This window comes from Diabrotica undecimpunctata, chromosome 8 (assembly GCF_040954645.1).
Source record: "Diabrotica undecimpunctata isolate CICGRU chromosome 8, icDiaUnde3, whole genome shotgun sequence".
Taxonomy (NCBI): Eukaryota; Metazoa; Arthropoda; class Insecta; order Coleoptera; family Chrysomelidae; genus Diabrotica; species Diabrotica undecimpunctata.
The window spans coordinates 141,071,588-141,087,857 of NC_092810.1; the positions used below are offsets into that span (position 1 = coordinate 141,071,588).

The 16,270-nt window shown below is 35.2% G+C and overlaps 2 protein-coding genes across 2 annotated transcripts in view; one reads left to right on the forward strand and one right to left on the reverse strand.

Annotated features, from left to right (window-relative positions):
* Nucleotides 1-16,270, forward strand: part of LOC140448129 (facilitated trehalose transporter Tret1-like) — a 111,856-nt gene that overhangs the window by 13,556 nt on the left and 82,030 nt on the right. The gene's annotated exons all lie outside the window — the stretch shown is intronic.
* On the reverse strand, nucleotides 3,179-14,470 carry LOC140448628 (uncharacterized). Its single transcript, XM_072541727.1, has 4 exons — nucleotides 14,088-14,470; nucleotides 10,304-10,469; nucleotides 6,729-6,946; nucleotides 3,179-3,454 (listed from the first exon to the last, which is right to left on the reverse strand). Exons 1-4 carry the CDS (start codon nucleotides 14,413-14,415, stop codon nucleotides 3,246-3,248), a joined length of 921 nt encoding a protein of 306 aa, XP_072397828.1. The 5' UTR covers nucleotides 14,416-14,470; the 3' UTR covers nucleotides 3,179-3,245.

Consider the following 16,270-nt stretch of genomic DNA (forward strand, 5'->3'; position numbering starts at 1 on the left):
GACCTCCTTAAGTCTCTTCAGAACGGTATAGCCACTGCTCTGAACCAAAACAAAAATCTTTCCCGTCCTAGACAATAGTTATTAAAATAACTATATACAGACGTAACTACGCCATCTAAAAACAAAAAGAGAAATCAAACGATTTCTACTTAGCGAAACCGAATTCAAATCTTAACCACTGTGTTTCCTAAAATTTGCGAAACAAACAGCTGGATGAATTAATCGGCAAGGGAATCTAAAATTGCATTCCACAAGCCGTTCACCCTAGTCAAAATTCGTAGTGAATTCAGTTTCTCGTACTTCCAACGAAGTAAATAACAAAACAGAATGACGGTATTAGAGACTTAAGGAGGTCGAAATACGTATCAACGGTTGTTGCTGCACTTTATCAAAACAAAAATCTAATACCGTCATTCTGTTTTGTTATTTACTTCGTTGGAAGTACGAGAAACTGAATTCACTACGAATTTTGACTAGGGTGAACGGCTTGTGGAATGCAATTTTAGATTCCCTTGCCGATTAATTCATCCAGCTGTTTGTTTCGCAAATTTTAGGAAACACAGTGGTTAAGATTTGAATTCGGTTTCGCTAAGTAGAAATCGTTTGATTTCTCTTTTTGTTTTTAGATGGCGTAGTTACGTCTGTATATAGTTATTTTAATAACTATTGTCTAGGACGGGAAAGATTTTTGTTTTGGTTCAGAGCAGTGGCTATACCGTTCTGAAGAGACTTAAGGAGGTCGAAATACGTATCAACGGTTGTTGCTGCACTTTATCAAAACAAAAATCTAATACCGTCATTCTGTTTTGTTATTTACTTCGTTGGAAGTACGAGAAACTGAATTCACTACGAATTTTGACTAGGGTGAACGGCTTGTGGAATGCAATTTTAGATTCCCTTGCCGATTAATTCATCCAGCTGTTTGTTTCGCAAATTTTAGGAAACACAGTGGTTAAGATTTGAATTCGGTTTCGCTAAGTAGAAATCGTTTGATTTCTCTTTTTGTTTTTAGATGGCGTAGTTACGTCTGTATATAGTTATTTTAATAACTATTGTCTAGGACGGGAAAGATTTTTGTTTTGGTTCAGAGCAGTGGCTATACCGTTCTGAAGAGACTTAAGGAGGTCGAAATACGTATCAACGGTTGTTGCTGCACTTTATCAAAACAAAAATCTAATACCGTCATTCTGTTTTGTTATTTACTTCGTTGGAAGTACGAGAAACTGAATTCACTACGAATTTTGACTAGGGTGAACGGCTTGTGGAATGCAATTTTAGATTCCCTTGCCGATTAATTCATCCAGCTGTTTGTTTCGCAAATTTTAGGAAACACAGTGGTTAAGATTTGAATTCGGTTTCGCTAAGTAGAAATCGTTTGATTTCTCTTTTTGTTTTTAGATGGCGTAGTTACGTCTGTATATAGTTATTTTAATAACTATTGTCTAGGACGGGAAAGATTTTTGTTTTGGTTCAGAGCAGTGGCTATACCGTTCTGAAGAGACTTAAGGAGGTCGAAATACGTATCAACGGTTGTTGCTGCACTTTATCAAAACAAAAATCTAATACCGTCATTCTGTTTTGTTATTTACTTCGTTGGAAGTACGAGAAACTGAATTCACTACGAATTTTGACTAGGGTGAACGGCTTGTGGAATGCAATTTTAGATTCCCTTGCCGATTAATTCATCCAGCTGTTTGTTTCGCAAATTTTAGGAAACACAGTGGTTAAGATTTGAATTCGGTTTCGCTAAGTAGAAATCGTTTGATTTCTCTTTTTTTTTTTAGATGGCGTAGTTACGTCTGTATATAGTTATTTTAATAACTATTGTCTAGGACGGGAAAGATTTTTGTTTTGGTTCAGAGCAGTGGCTATACCGTTCTGAAGAGACTTAAGGAGGTCGAAATACGTATCAACGGTTGTTGCTGCACTTTATCAAAACAAAAATCTAATACCGTCATTCTGTTTTGTTATTTACTTCGTTGGAAGTACGAGAAACTGAATTCACTACGAATTTTGACTAGGGTGAACGGCTTGTGGAATGCAATTTTAGATTCCCTTGCCGATTAATTCATCCAGCTGTTTGTTTCGCAAATTTTAGGAAACACAGTGGTTAAGATTTGAATTCGGTTTCGCTAAGTAGAAATCGTTTGATTTCTCTTTTTGTTTAAAATATCTTTGTTTGAAGACATCTTTAGTCTCTTGGTTGTGCCCATAACGCATTAGGAGAAAAATCTTATAATCCTCAAGTTTTTAATTTAATATTGGTAAAATTTAACTTTTTAGTTGACCAAATATGTATTGACGAGTCACTACTTTAGTACCCGATGCAGTAGGTACACCTGAAACAAATGAAAAACAAGTTTAATACAACATAACGCAAACTCAATATTTTGCTATATTTGACATAGAGCATTTCAAAGGGGCTTAGTTCAAAAAAGCGCGAATTTTTGCGGCTGTTTTTTATAGAATTACTTAGTTACATATGTTAAGTATATATTATAACAAAAATTATGACAAGGGCGGATTAAGAAGTACTTTAAAACAGTTATTGAACATAAATTGATGTAAAAAAATACATTATGAACAAGGTGATGTTTGTCGTGTTAAAAATTAATAATAGATTATATGAACTGAGTTATTTTGTTTTCAAAAACAATAGTTCTTACCTGTATTATTGCAATCCATCACAATTTAATCGAAACAATTAGCTTGAAATGAATAATGCGCTTAAGAAAGTTATAAGTTTAGGAGAGCGTCGAAAACTAACACGTAAACACTCGTTCACTGTCAAATTCGAATGACAGGAGGCCAACTCCTGCGCTTCGGTCGCTGGTGGTGGGGATGTTATATTGTAGCTGGAATTGTTGACTCACCGGAACGGTTGATAGCTTACCGTTATTTCGTCTTTTTTAAAAATGACTTTTGGCCGCCTAAATATCTAAAATCTATGTATGTGCAACGGTTGGATTATTTTCCTTGTAATATCATTTCACTATTCAAGACAACATACCTCCAAACATAATCAAAGTTACTTGCCATTTAAAGGGAATGGAGTTATCCAAAAATCAAATTTTGAAAGCCTATAGTTTTTTAAACATCTTTTTCTTGTTGCGCAAACGTCTTTTCCTATATTTTGCAGATAATAAATCTACAACAAATAAAAAAAAAAAGATTTCATTTAATAGTTTAATTATTTGTTGCTGCTTAAACAGTGATTAATAATATAAAAAAAATAATAATAATACTCAAACGTTCAATAACTCCGTATCTGGACTATTCTCTACCACATCTTGAGTTACAGGAGACGGCACTGCTCCATATTCTTCTTCTTCTTCACCTTTGTAACCAACTTCTTCGTACTTTTGAAGGTAATCGATTATATCGATAAGTGAATCTTCTTCTTCCTTAACGTGAACTGGAGTAGGTTCGGGAGGCAGTAGTTCGGTTTTATATTCTAAAAAGATTTTATGTCAAACACTGTTAAATTGTTCTATTTTTTTCGTTAATGTACCTACAGTATGATTGACAGTGTTATGTATATTGCTTAAAACATAATACGATAAGAATAGCTTTAAAACAAAAAAAAATAAATAAATAGCAAGAAGAATATCAAATCACAACAAAAATGTTAAAACGTGACGGCTTTTTCTTAGAGTGTCCTCTTTATTTCTGAAGGTAGGCGATAATTCTAACAAATTATAATTCTGACAAATGAGATTCGCCAACTCTCTGATGTTTTTCAACCATTAACATCTCCCACATGGACCTTTGCTTCCTTTAATTTTCTTTTCCAGCAACAACCTCCAGAGCTCGTCCTGTCTTCCCTGGTACATATATATGTCCTACAGACTGTTTCAAGTTAAGAATTCACAACTGAACAGATAGGCCAGTGCATTTCTTACGGGCGTAATAATTTGTTACATTTCTATGGTTCTGTTGTATTTTTTTTAAAATATACAGAAGTTTTTATTGTTTTTTTATGTTTTTTACTGACACTAATAATATCTACCACAATACTCACTCAATTTGTTCATTAAACAATTAAGAATATTTTTAAGAGTCTGATGATGACCTAAGCCGAAATTTAATAAATAACTGTTGTGAGAAAAAGACATGTCTTTAATTTTTATTTTTCAAAAAAACAAAAAAAATTTAAAGTTACCTAAGTGAAAAAACGTCTAATGTGCAATATAACATGCAGTTCGGCCCTGCTTTTTCGCTGCAACTCCACTACTCTCGCCTATCTCAGTCTATCGGTAGTTCTGGCATCACCGCTTCCCATAAGGCTCCTTTATGAATTCTTAACTTGACACAGACAGTAGATAACTGGTTTTGCGCTTCTTGATAATGTTACGAAGTTCTCTCTCATGGTTGCTGTTACGCAATATTGTCTCGTTAGTGACATGGTCTGTCCATGGTATTTTCAGGAGTTTTCTGAATACCTTCATCTCGAACGCTATATATATATATATATATATATATATATATATATATATATATATATATATATATATATATGTATGTTTTCATAAATCGATACTTGCTATCAAGTGAAAAAGTTGTTTCCAATTGAGCTCGGATTTCAACCTTTAGGTTATTAATCTTTGGCAATCCTTGGTTATCTAGGAGCCAAGGTATTTACATTTATTGACGTCTTCTATGGAGATGTTCCAAATTTGAATGTTAGCTTGTAGATTTATTCGCTGACGTTTACTATGATAACACAACACTAGAAAATATACTAAGGTTGTGTTTAATATTTTGTTGTACATATTTGAAGTTACAGAGCAATTCAGAAAAGTTACAACAAATCGAATAAGACTTTTAACGTCTTGTTCGTTACTCTATTACGTATGCACTTTGATGTGTAACGCTTTCCTTTATTTTGTAAAGCACTTCGTCAAGTATTAAAAAATATTTCAAATTAATCTTTGAGTCTTTCTGATTGTAGAAACTACTTTTTAAATACTTTTTTGTCTGAGTAATATTAAATTTTTTGTTTCCATCGACTTAGTATTCAATTTAGTACAGTCAATAGATAGTCGTCAAATTATTGTACTTCCGCGGTATATACCGATGGTCTCCTATTTGGTTTTGTAATAATTGTAACTACACTTGGGTGCACTCAAAATTATTTTGCGAAAGTACGTCTCTTGTTTCAATCTAAAAAGTATAAATTTAAAAATATTTAGTGTACAATAATTAACCTCATTGTTGAGTTTAAAAAAAGTTTTGTGTTTTGGTGAATCTTATGACGTATTCCAAACCGAACCGACTTAACGCGTTCGATTAACATCGTAAGCGTCAATTTCCATAGCAACCCACTAATATATAAGTCATTTAAGTTCGCAACTGCATTACAAATGGATACAACATCCGTCAAAGCAGCGCAAGCAGTAGCATTATTGAAAGAAGGTTTAAGGCAGAGGGCCGTGGCAAATCGACAAAATTTAAGCCAATCTGCTGTGTCCCGAGTGTATTGTTGGTACCAAGATACTGGTGATTATGTCCGCCGACAAGGAGGAGGCCGTAAACGAATAACAACGGAGAGAGATGATCAATTTCTTGTATCGAAATTCCTGAGAGATCGACATATGACTGGTGCTAATCTCAAAGAAGAGCTTAGAGAGGTCCGAGGATGGTGGTTACCTGCATTTGGACACTCAGAAGGAGACTTAAGACAGCCAACCTGACACCAAAAAGGGCCTAAACTAACTGCAGCCCAGAAGCAAAGGTGATTAGAACTTGCTTGCGAACATTTGGATTGGGACGACTATCAATGGAGTCAGGTATTATTCTCCAACGAAAGTAGGATCTGCCTACATAGCAACGACAAGAGGTGTCGAGTCTAAAGAAGACCGGGAGAACCATGAGCTCAATGTTGTATACGAGAAATTGTGTCATATGGAGGCGGTTTTTGTATGTTTTGGATAGGCATTTCCATGGATGGGAAAACCGTGTTGATTTTCGTGCCTGGTAGAGAAAGTGGAGGAAGTTTAACGGCAGATTGTTACATGTGGTTTCATACGCGGGATTTATTGGTGATACCTTAATTTCTAATGCACGATGCCATACCGCACGAGTCACTACCACCTATCTGACTAAGATCGGCATACCTACAATAAATTGGCCTACGTTAAGTCCAGACATAAATCCAATAGATCATGTTTGGGATGAGCTTAAACGAAGGGTCCGGGACAGAAATTATGCACCAAGGAGCATAATGAAATTGAGAGCTACGCTTAATGATGAATAGGAAGCAATGCCTCAAGAATTTATTAGAAAAGTCATTCAATCTATGCGAAATCGATTGGACAGTGTAATAAGGGGTAGGGGATATAATATCAGATACTGAAAAATAAAGAAATTCATTTAGTAATTGATGATTTCTCTGTTCATAACGTTTTTATTGCGTTAGTTTTAGTGATGAATATTTATGAAACTCTGTTCGCATTGCCATATTGTTTTTATAACGCGTCTTCCAAATATTACAATAGCAGTTTTTGTAAGTTCAATAATAAAGTTTCATGTTACATCCTTTTATTTTCATACCTCTTACATTGAAACAGAAGGTGTAATCTCAAATATCGCTTTTGAGTCGATTTTTTGCACTCGAGGTATATATAGCTGAATTATATTAGAGAAGATAAAATAGCAAAGCTGGTAAAGGATTTATCCTTTATTTTTAGTTAAAGGAGGGTAAAAGAGTAAAGGATAAGCTCTTTTACCTGTTACAGTTCTTGCACGCCAGATTGGTACAATTCCTTTTGGATTTCCACGATATTCTCTGTCGTCTTCATTATTGGAGAGTTGTAGTTCATCGGATCCTACATAATCAAATTTGGGGTCACGTACGTTGACGTAGAAACCATGCTGCATATATTTGGCATCGAAAGTAAAGCAACCCGGTCCTTTAGGAAGATTTTTTTCAAAGGAGCCATGAAATCTGTAATAATTATTAATTTTAAGTGACTCAAAACTTACAATTTACAATATTTATAAATATACACACTTCGGTCCTTAATTTTGAGTGTAATATGCATCTAAATGTAATCGATACTTATTGTATACGCAATTAAAAAATTGGTGGGTTTTTTCACTTAAAAATTATTTTTTATAACGAGAATCAGCCCATTTTGAATACATTTTTGATAATATTTGCATAATTTTACAATTATATTCATGTTCTGAAGATAATTGTGCCAGATCGTAGATCGTGTCAGAAATGTTAAGGTGTTGAAAAGTATAAGATAACGGTATAATCCACTTCCAGTAGATAGTGGAGATAGAAGACGTATCTCGTGGTTAAATAAAATGACTGTGTGGTTCATTGAACTATTTAGAGCAGTAACATCCAAGCTGCGTATTTCCCTGATGATTGCAGACCATAGTTTTTATTTATCGTATGGTACTTGACACATTTTCATTTAAATTTACATATATTTCATATAAAACATAATACATATATGTTCACAAACGAACATCTAACTTATGTATATAGTGTATCGACTCTGGAGTCGCCATTAGGAAATCATCTGGTCTGCCATGGTAGAATCTTGCGGGACACTGTTCTGTGATGTGACAGATGGTTTGTGGTTGTCCGCAGTTACAGAGTGGGGATGGTCGTTTACCTCATTTGTGCATCATCTAACCGCATCTGACGTGTTGGAATTTCGATTCTGTTCAGCATAGTCCATGTGTTACGTGGTAAGTCAAAACTTGGTGGTTTTTGTGTGATGCAGGGTAAGCTGCTATTTTGTTGTTCCATCTGTTCACGAGTGATCGTTAAGTTGAACTTATTTTCCACAGCAGTAGATGATGTTTTTATTGGCGGTCGTCTGGAGTGTAGGCGATTACTGTTGACAACATCTATATCTTGATGGATTGTCAGGATCTCGTTACAAAGTATCTTTCTGTACTCACTAGTGAGGGAGTGTACGCGCCATAATTTGGGTGGTGGAATGTGGCTCACTACTGTGAGCCATTGCGTAGCGGTGGATTTGATAACACCAGCAATCATTCTCATTGTATTGTTTAATTGGGCGTCTACTTATGTGGGCTGTTAAGCCAGGTTTAAGAGCAATATTCCGCGGTTGAGAAAACAAGGTCCAGGGCATATGATCGCAAGGTGGAGCCGATACTCCCCATGTTGTGCCGCACAGCTTCTGGATCAGTTTTCGACAAATGTTCCTTAAAAGATAGGGTTCTGTCAAGAGTGACTCCAAGGTACTTTTGTTGTTTTATTGTGGGCGAGTGTGGTATTTTCGAATTGGATGTTAAGTGTTCTTTCTGCAGGCTTGTTATTTAGGTCGAAACTGGAAACCTCTGTTTTGGTTGGAGCCTCCATTTACGGAAATACTTTCCTACTGTGTGTAAGTTAGCCGTGAGGATTTCTTCTGTTTCTTCAAATGATTTACTCCCTGATTCCTTGATTCCCATGATCCATTAGTGAGACAATAGTGTTTGGGTAAATTGTTTTGTTCCTTATTATAGGAGTTCCGCTTCCTAATTTTCTTAGTAGTGTCAATGCTTGCCTACTTGATGTTTGAAAATTAAGACTTTTTACAGTTTCCGTCCATTTCTTAATCGCCGATTTCAAGATAGTTTTAATACAGTTCTTTGCTGTTATGGGACCTACCAGAAATGTATTCTTTTCGATAGCCTCTTAGTATATGCTTTTGGCTGTGTTTATTGCGGCTCCAACAAATTTCTGATAGTAGGGGTATCCAGCCTAGAGTCTTGTTTACTTTCGCAGAAAACCTACCCCACATCTTTAGATTCCACCGTGGACGACGGATGGATGTGATTATAGGAATTTGGGTTCCTGCCTCTATGATCACTGGGCGGTGTTGGCTGTGCGGGAAGTCATCCATTACTTTTCGAGAGACTGCAAGAGGTTGCTGGTTTTATTAGTAAAGACAAAACATAGATCAGGATTATACCCCTTCTTCCATGCTGCCAACATGAATATAGGTCGGTATTTAGCATCAAACTTAAGCGATAGATGTTCGTCCTCTGCCCATTTTACTAGTGAATTCCCATTACTGTTGCATTGTTTACATTTCCACTGATCATGGTGACTGTTGTAGTCTCCCACGTATATTGACGGATGCAGATGTGTGTGGATAACTTGAGCTGGTCAGCTGGTCATAGCTGGTAGTTTGTAGGTGTTAGTAACGGTGATGCTTTTAATTTTTACAACAAAATTATGAATTTCATCATTAGTATACGTGGAAAAGAAGATGGCGTTTTCTACGTTTTGTTTAACGTACGTTGCTGTGCCGTATCATCGATGGTACATGGCACCCAGTAGTTCGAAGCCAGGTATTTTTCAGCTTGTTTGCAGTTGTTCTTCCGTTTCGCAGTGCGTTTCCTGTAGAGCGACCAGATCGATCTCGTTATCGTTTAGAAATTTTAAAGTACTGGCTCTTTGCATAGCTTATACTTTCTACATATAAGTGACAAATTCGGATCATAGGTCCGAGTTTTCTAGTCGTTGGGTTCTGAGAAGGGCCATTGCGGACTTTCTCAGGGGAGACGGAAAATGAAGAAGATTTAACAAAAAATATAATTATGTAGAGAGCATATAATATAAGTTTATAGTAAATGGATTTGGTGGTAGATATAAATATAACAGTATTTATATCTACCACCTAAAACTAAATAAAAAAACTGTGAGTGAGACAAGTATTTATAATGTTACTAGCAATTATTGAAATTAAGATTTTCGAAAAGAACTGCTGGAAAATCCAGGCGTAAAAGAATAAAACATCCAGTATATTCTAGTCTGTATCACAAATTACATATATCAATCTTCTTCCATGTTAGTATGTAATTAATATTTACCTTTTTTTATTCTAATATGTATTTTTCATTGTTGTCTTCTATAACCTCAGTGGTTCGGACGACATTAAATAAATCAATAAAAAAAAAATACAAAATACTTAAGATATACGGACAAAATGGTTAATAAGGCTTGATCTCTTGTAAAGAATGGCAAACGGTAAACTGTCTACTATACTAATCATACTGAGATGGTCACCATACGGAGAAACTAACTAAGAGTAAATCAAGAAAAAATGTGTAGAGGGAGCATAAAAAATAAATAAGGAAGAGAGACCTATAAGATGGTCTATGAATAACGGTCAGCAAACCTCGTACAATTTTCCAAACTAAAGATCGTGTGATAGAGAGCCTGGTTTTATAAAGTTTTATTTTATAACTAAAAATAAAACGACAAAATGTATAGTTGCTAAAAGAAAACTAGAAAAACTAAAATACGTTATTGTTAAAATTAGCATACCTGTACTGTGGATAATTAATTATTCCCGGACCTTCCATTCTTCCTTCTTTCCAAGTTCCATAATGTGTAACATTAGACGATTTAAATGTATAAGTTCCCAATCCATGACGTAGACCTTGATACCAACGGCCTTCGTAAGTATCTCCGTTGACATAATAGTAGGTTCCTGTGTTTTAAGATTTATATACAGCTGGTTCAAAATGCAAAGAAGAATATTTTACATTTGAAATCTCAAAATATTATATTACTCACTTAAGCCGTAAATAAAATTTGTTTGATTGATTTATGTTTAAAACTGTAAATATATAGTCATTAAAGACATATAAAGAACTGATAAGAATTATTTTCGAGAATTTCTAACCACTGGATTTGAAATGAGTTTGTAATTCAGTCTCATAAAAAAAGTGTAAATGCGCTTATTATAAACAATTTTTTAGAATGGAGGCGGTCAAGTGTAGTACGAGTAAACAGATCAGATTGACACCGGAATCCACAGGAATAGTTTATAAAGTATTCAAATATATACAAACTAGTGAGAATAGACTCAGATTATGGCCTAGTAATCTCAACATTGTGGCATAGAATTTCAAACGTTAGAAAAGAACATAAAATAGCTAAAAAAAACGGAATGTGCAAAAGAGACCCAACAGTTGCAAAATGGTACTCGGAAAATATCACCAACAGACTAAGGAAACTAAATGTATATGAAGTTTGTCGATGAATATAAAAATGTAACAAGAGAAAAAAATTGAAGCCTACCAGAGAGAAAGAAGAAAAGGAAACCGTTAAAAAAATTTAAAGCATTATATAAGAAAGTGACCTATTAACAACAAGGAAATATGTCTTGAATTAATAGATGGAATACTTTAACTGGGTACTTAATACAAATAAAATAACCTTAAAGAAAAAAGAGAAGAGGTAAGCGGAACAGACGAGAGGAAAAAGAACCACCAACGATTCTTGAAGTTTAAGATGCTGTTAAAAACTAGCCAGAAACTCATAATAGAGAATTTCTCAGCCGAATTGTATAAAGCAGGTAGCTACAATACCATAATGGCACTAGAGCAGCGCATAAACGAAATATTCTTCTTCTTCTTCTTCTTCTTCTTCTTCTTCTTCTTCTTCCCCTTTATAAGCAATTCTGCTTGTTCATTGACGGATTAATACCTCTATGGAAGGTTGTCACTCCATCTTTTGCGTGGTCGTGTGATACTTCTTCTGCCGATTATTGACTTATCTCTTGCTATTTTGACGCTCCGTCCGGCTCGCGGAGATAAGAATACGGCCGGGGTCAGAAAGCCCTGCCTGTCGTAAGAGGCGACTAATGGGTAGGAATAGGGAGATGGAGAGCCGTCGCTTGAGGTGTCGGGTTGGTAGAAACGCACACGGTCGCTTCGGCGACACGGTCACCAGTCTACATTCCTAGTATCCGAGACGAGACTCTCGTGGGAGCACTCTACTCCCATTCCAAAAGAGCCTGATGAGGTTGAACGAACTGGGCCCGTACATACCTCTCCTGACCTTGTGTCAGGCGTGGTGTGGGTGCCCCGGCACGTACCCACCGGGAGATCCAAGAGTGGTAGAGGAGAGATCCTCGGCGGCGACCTGTCTACGTGCGAGGTGGAAATTCCTCCGCCTGCCAAGCCTATCCGCCCGTGGTGTGGGAATAACGGGTAGGTGAGGTACTCGCAACACAGGTACTACGGGGAGGGTGAAGCCCCCACGTGGTGTGACTTGCACACGCTGCGTGGCACCTTCACTTTGGTGTCGGACTCGTAGGGGCAGAGGTTTCACTAAGGGCGTATGTCGAGAGATAGGTAGCCTAGGGTCCTGCCAGGTCTTTTGTACTTGGAGGGCACGCAATTCTGCAATGCTATTTTAACGACACGGGTCTCCTCCATTCTGTTTATGTGTTATAAACGAAATATAATCACAGAAATATCTCGCCAGTGATTGGAATATTGGAATACTTTGCACCGTATACAAAAAATAGATATCTTTAAATGGTCTAAAAAAAGATGAATGTAGAGTACTAATCGAGCAAAACTATCTGAACCTATTAAAACAAATAACAGGCTGCGTCAGGAAGACCCTTTCTTCTGTATACTGTTCAATCTGGCTCTGGAAAAAGTAATACGTATGTCACAAATCACAACCACCGGTTGAATATATAACAAATCAATGCAAATCCTTGCCTATGCTTGTGCCGTATGCTATTAGATTGGACCGGATACGTATTTTGGCGCACACGTTGCACCATTTGACAATTCTAATAATTGTTATTGGCGGTTGTCCTGAGAATGCCCATTTTTGGGGCTTTGCTCGTTATAGCAAGTGCTACACCTTTTTCATTTCTCTTTATATGCTTGTAGCCTCGAGGAAACAGACTCCTTTATGCTGAGTAATGGTTCTTTACGACAATGACTGTATTTTATTACTATCTACCCTTCCTCCGTCGAAGAAGAAGTAACGGACAGTGGCTTAACATAACAAATATTATAGAGAGATCTCTAGAAGAGAATAAAATATACTTAGCTATTTTCCTAGACACAGAAAAAGCATTTAAAGCAAAGCAAAAAAGGAAAGTGGCATAAAGACTTGGTACTAAAGCTAAAACGATATCTTCTCTTTCAATATGTCCATTTAATACAGTCATAGTTGGAAGAGTAAACTTTTAGAGTTAAACAGGAAGGTGAATATTCAGAACTACAACCAATCAAAGGAATCTAAAAGGGAGTGTTCTGAGACCCAATATAATATTTTTTATTTACCTGTGACATTCCTGTTACAGACAATATTAAACTGGCCACATTTGCAGACAACACAAAACACAAATAAAACCATATCCAATACAATTTTGCTAAGTTCTTGCAAGAATATGGATATATTTCCTTAAAACTTTCACCATTTTATCCATATTTAAACCCTATAGAAATGGTTTGGGTGTAAATAAAAAATGTAATTGCAAAACAAAATGTTAATTTTACGTAAGGAGGTGTAGAAGTATTGGTGGATCAAAAATTTGTCAAAGTAACTGTAGATAACTGAAAGAAAATAATATGATAATATGTGTTGTTTGAAATGTACAAAAGTTGTTCTAAAGCTATTTTCTTGTGGAATCTTAAAATAATTACTGTTTTAAACTTTAAGTGTGGCTTATTCTCACTAAAAATAGTATTTTTGGAATACAACTGCATCATTAGGTTAGAAATTCTCGCCACTGCAATTGAAACTAGAAATGCTGAAGGGTACATTAATTGTTACTTGTTAAAGAAAGTAGGGATAATAATCAAGTTACAGCGAACCATAACATGTTTCAAAAATAGATATGGATATTTACCATACATTAAAACAAATAAATTTTAGAGAAAACTAATAGCATCATTTAGGAAGTAAAAATCTAAATATTGCATATGAAAACGGTGCGATTTAAAGGATTTAAGGAAAACAGAAACGTTAAAAAATAATAATTAGCATAGTTAACATGATCACTTAATAAGTAGATAATGATAATATTTATAAAGAAATGGATATGGAAACGTCAACGAAGAGACACGGAAATTGCTAGACACTAAAAATAAAAGTTTATACAGTCTTTTTAGCATTATATGACTATTTCTAGCAGTCAGGGTAAATCTAGGATTGTCAATATTACCTAAATATATTGCAAAATGTCCTTTATATCTTCTGATCATTTTAATTAATAGTCTTAAGATAAATTAAATTCATATTTTGAACTTATATACTGCTAATTTGTGTAAAACTGTCTAACTCTAGTACTTACCATAACCATGTTTAAAATCTTTTCTCCAATCCCCTATATATTTTGTACCATCAGGATATAAAAATTCTCCTTTTCCATGTTTAAGACCTTTCTTCCACATTCCGCTATATCTAGAACCATTTTTAAAACAGTACATTCCACGTCCATGCCGTTTGCCGTGGTAATATTCTCCTTCGTAAATGTCACCATTTGGAAGCAAAGCACTTCCGAACCCATGTCTATCTAATTGATCGTCCCTTCCTCCTTCGTACTCTCCGTAAGGATATATTTCCTTACCTTCTCCTCCTTCTCCGACATTTTCTTCTTCTTCAAGCTCTTCATCTGCCATTTTTCAATATTTAGATTCGTACGTCTATCAAAATCTTCTTGTCAAAATGAAACAAAACAATATTTTATATATTACTTGTCATTGTAGTATGTCACAAACGAGATAACTGTAAATAGTGTCTATTCATATATGTCATTATACAAGGTGATACATTTTCATTTGTGGTTAATTATAATATTACCAAATATTTTGAAACAAAAATTAGAAAGTGATCATTAGATTATTATTAGATTAGATCATTTATTTTTTTAATCATATTTTATCTACAATTTGTTAAAAAAATTCACCAAAAAGCAAAAAGTTGATTTACAATTTAATCAGGTAGAAAAATACCCAATAACAATGTGCTCTATAAGTCTCTCTCACTCTCTCTTACTCTCTTTCTCTCTCTCTCTCTTGTACTCTCTCTTTCTCTATCTATCTTTCTGTAGTTCCACACCCGTTCGTGAGTCTTCTACCTAATTCGGTAAAAAGTGCATGGCCTGCAAATGTTTTAGAATGTTATTCATAAAATTTGATAATTAAGCTCATCGAACCAACTCACTTTTCAGAAAATACTCTACCAACCCATTTGGATATAGTATTGGCTAAAAAGGACTCGATGGTAAGGATATAAGTATATATATATATCTATATATATAAGTATATGTATATATAAGTATTGGATATAATATTATATATAAGTATTGGATACTCATCTCAAACTTATATCTCCAACAAAAAGCAACAGTGCGATTAGAAAATGAACTGGCCGAGATCATTACAGTCGAAAAAGGAGTTAGACAGGGTTGCGTATTGTCACCGGCATTATTTAACATATACTTTGAAAACATCTTTAGAGAGGCCTTGGACGAATCAGAAGATGGAATTGCTGTAGGTAGCCAACTTATAAACAATATTAGATATGCAGACGATACAGTGTTGCTGGAAGATAGTGCGTAGGGGCTCCAGAGGATAATGAATAACGTTGTAGAAACATGTAACAAATACGGCCTAAAACTAAATTGCAAGAAGACAAATAATGATCATTAGTAAGAACACCAATATATACGCCCAAATTACAATAGACGATACACGGTTAGAAAGAGTGAAAAAAATATGCTATTTGGGCTGCAATATTAAAGATACTTGGGATCACGGCTACGAAATAAAAACTCGTATTGAAAAAGCCAGAAGCTCTTTCAACAGCCTTAGGAAGATTATCTGCAACCTATTTTTAAGTATCAATATACGCATAAGAATTCTTAGATGTTAGGTCTTTAGTGTCCTCCTCTATGGAGTAAAAGCTGGAGCCTTACAGAAGATGCAATAAAACGATTAGAGGCATTTGAAATGTGGTGCTACCGACGTATGTTGATGGTCTCATATATACACCACACAAGTAACATAACTATTATCCAGAGGCTAAGAACAGAAAAGAAATTGTTAACACCTTAAATAACAGAAAATTGGCTTACTTCGGCCATATCATGCGTAATAATAAATACCGACTTTTACAAGGCATTACATTTGATTCTACAAGGCAAGATTGAGGGTAAGGGAGGCCCTAGATATAGGCATATATCCTAGCTGGCTAATCTTAGGAAGTGGACTGAGTCATCTCTAGAAGATATGCACATTTAGAAGAATGATGAGGAGCATCCGACTCCAAATTGTGATTACGAACATACTTAACAAAATGTGCCGATATCGCAAACAAATGAAATCATATGGACGCAATATGTCAAGTTTCAAACCAGAAGCATTGATTATAAACCACCCATGATTGGTTTATAATCAATGCCAGAAGTTAGTTCTTGGAAGCACAATCAGGTTAAAACCTTTCGCTTGATCTTTTATCTTCTTTCTCAGAAAG

What these genes read in the sequence shown, in the direction of transcription:
- LOC140448628 (XM_072541727.1), bottom strand. Translation starts at nt 14,415, where the DNA reads ATGGCAGATGAAGAGCTTGAAGAAGAAGAAAATGTCGGAGAAGGAGGA. An exon ending in ATTAATTATCCACAGTACAG is followed by an intron (nt 6,947 to 10,303) that starts GTATGCTAATTT and finishes TAATTATTACAG; the next exon opens with ATTTCATGGCTCCTTTGAAA. An exon ending in GCGTGCAAGAACTGTAACAG is followed by an intron (nt 3,455 to 6,728) that starts GTAAAAGAGCTT and finishes AAATCTTTTTAG; the next exon opens with AATATAAAACCGAACTACTG.